At 49.3% G+C, this 1,719-nt stretch overlaps 1 protein-coding gene across 6 annotated transcripts in view; it reads right to left on the reverse strand.

The window, feature by feature from the left end:
- The window catches only part of LOC119590810 (hormone receptor 4-like), a 115,290-nt gene that overhangs the window by 17,601 nt on the left and 95,970 nt on the right, over positions 1 to 1,719 (reverse strand). For 2 of the 6 annotated variants that reach the window (XM_037939545.1, XM_037939544.1), the window contains exon 1: positions 690 to 1,013. The exons of the other annotated variants lie outside the window; for them this stretch is intronic. In XM_037939545.1, the coding sequence (XP_037795473.1) occupies positions 690 to 741 (52 nt within the window). In that variant the 5' untranslated portion in view covers positions 742 to 1,013. Of the gene's footprint in view, positions 1 to 689; positions 1,014 to 1,719 lie in introns of those variants that run through there. 6 annotated transcript variants of the gene reach the window in all.

Raw genomic sequence — 1,719 nt, forward strand, 5'->3', positions numbered from 1 at the left:
TATATATTCACATAGTTTTACTTGTCTTATTGCAATACATTTTCACCCCCACCACCGGCTACATATGAAAAATCTACGTTTAAAACATTTTCATTTTATGGCGATTAATACTTCTGAATATATAATTGTAAACTAAATATACACATTTAAAGACACGTACGCGTAGTCACAAAGACACCTAAGTACTGACAAGCACGTATCCACGTTTCATCTGCAAACCTACATTGCCTGCAACAGTGTGACCCTCATACACATAATGCATCACTGCAATACCGCTTTCTCTATCGTTCTTATTCTCTTTTGTTACTTTACTTAATCCTTTTCATGCATTACTCATTAAGTACACACTTCCTTTTTTAGTGGTGAACTGTAATTTTTTATTGTTAAGGATAAAATTCAAATCTATTCATACAAAAATAACAAATTCCACTTAAAACCATAAAAAGACTCCACATAGTAGAGATAGCGTTGCACAGAAATGTAAAAATGGTCTTTTCTTTTCGTAGTTGTGCTTTCCAGCGCTCTGACGCCCGCATAATGAGCGGGCGTTTTTCCCTTTCACTGGAAATGCTGTGGCTTCAAATTCCCCTCCGAAAACCCAAGGAGAGTGCTCCTGCATTAACACTAAAGTCGAGAAGTAAGCAACAAGATCGGCAGCCTGACAGTGCGTACGAAGCCGTTGTGTTTACCTTGTGTAAGCATGGGTGTCGAATGAGACGGTTCAACTCTAATGTCCACCATAAAGGCGGCACTCTGCGGCCACGGGCGGCAAGGCGCAGGTTCTATGGTAACACGCGAAGCAACAGGTGCAGGCTGATCGTGGCACGGTCAGCCTGGACAACGGGCACGTGGCACCGCAGAGGTAGTAAGAGGCACTGTTGGGTAAAACACTTAGGGCAGCATATAGGTCACTGTGCCACACTGGCTACACTTGTGCCACACTGGCACCACAACACAACACTCGGGACGACCGACACAGCTTAAGTAGCGACAGCACCGCTAGGGTCCCTCCACGCGAGGCGGTGGTCGGAGAGAAACTGGCGGACGAGCGAGAGCCTCGGGTTCGACCCCCCGACCGTCGTGGTCTCAGCACCGCCCATAGCCCGACGCCGGAGTCACGGCAGCTTTCTCTTTCATTGCGAGGAGCCCGAGCCAACCCGCGGCAACAACCAGTGCCAGTCCTCACGCCCGCCCGGGGGCCCCGCCCACAAAACACCCGACATTCAACATTCAACATGACTGCGATGATGGAACCTTGCAGACCGCACCTGCCATGGCCACCGCTGCGCCAGGCCAAAGACTGCTCACCTCCGCCTGACTCTGACATTTCGAAATTCCTTTTTTTGCCCGCACTTAGCCATAGAGACACAATAACATATGCTGCCTTGTGGCTTTCGGGGCGTGTTTTACGAGAGGCGAGGCAATGCAGTTGCAGGGAATCGGCTGCAAGGAGGAGACGGATGAAAGTAGCCATCAAGGTGGTCGGCTGCGCGGCTCCCTCAAGCTTACGAATAGTTCCCTCGCGGATAGCACTGTGTCAGGGGACTTGGCGGGAAGTCTGCGCTCTCAGTCCTTCGTCTGTGTTATTCATTCCCTTCGGAGTTTTTGCTCTTTGGCACAAACTGCGCGTCCAAGAACTGCTTGCATTCATCCTACTTTTTTAAGCGGTTGTAATTCAGCTGCGACCGAGTAGGAAGACGGTAGATGTCAGGGTTCATG

Source organism: Penaeus monodon, chromosome 27, assembly GCF_015228065.2.
Source record: "Penaeus monodon isolate SGIC_2016 chromosome 27, NSTDA_Pmon_1, whole genome shotgun sequence".
Lineage (NCBI taxonomy): Eukaryota > Metazoa > Arthropoda > Malacostraca > Decapoda > Penaeidae > Penaeus > Penaeus monodon.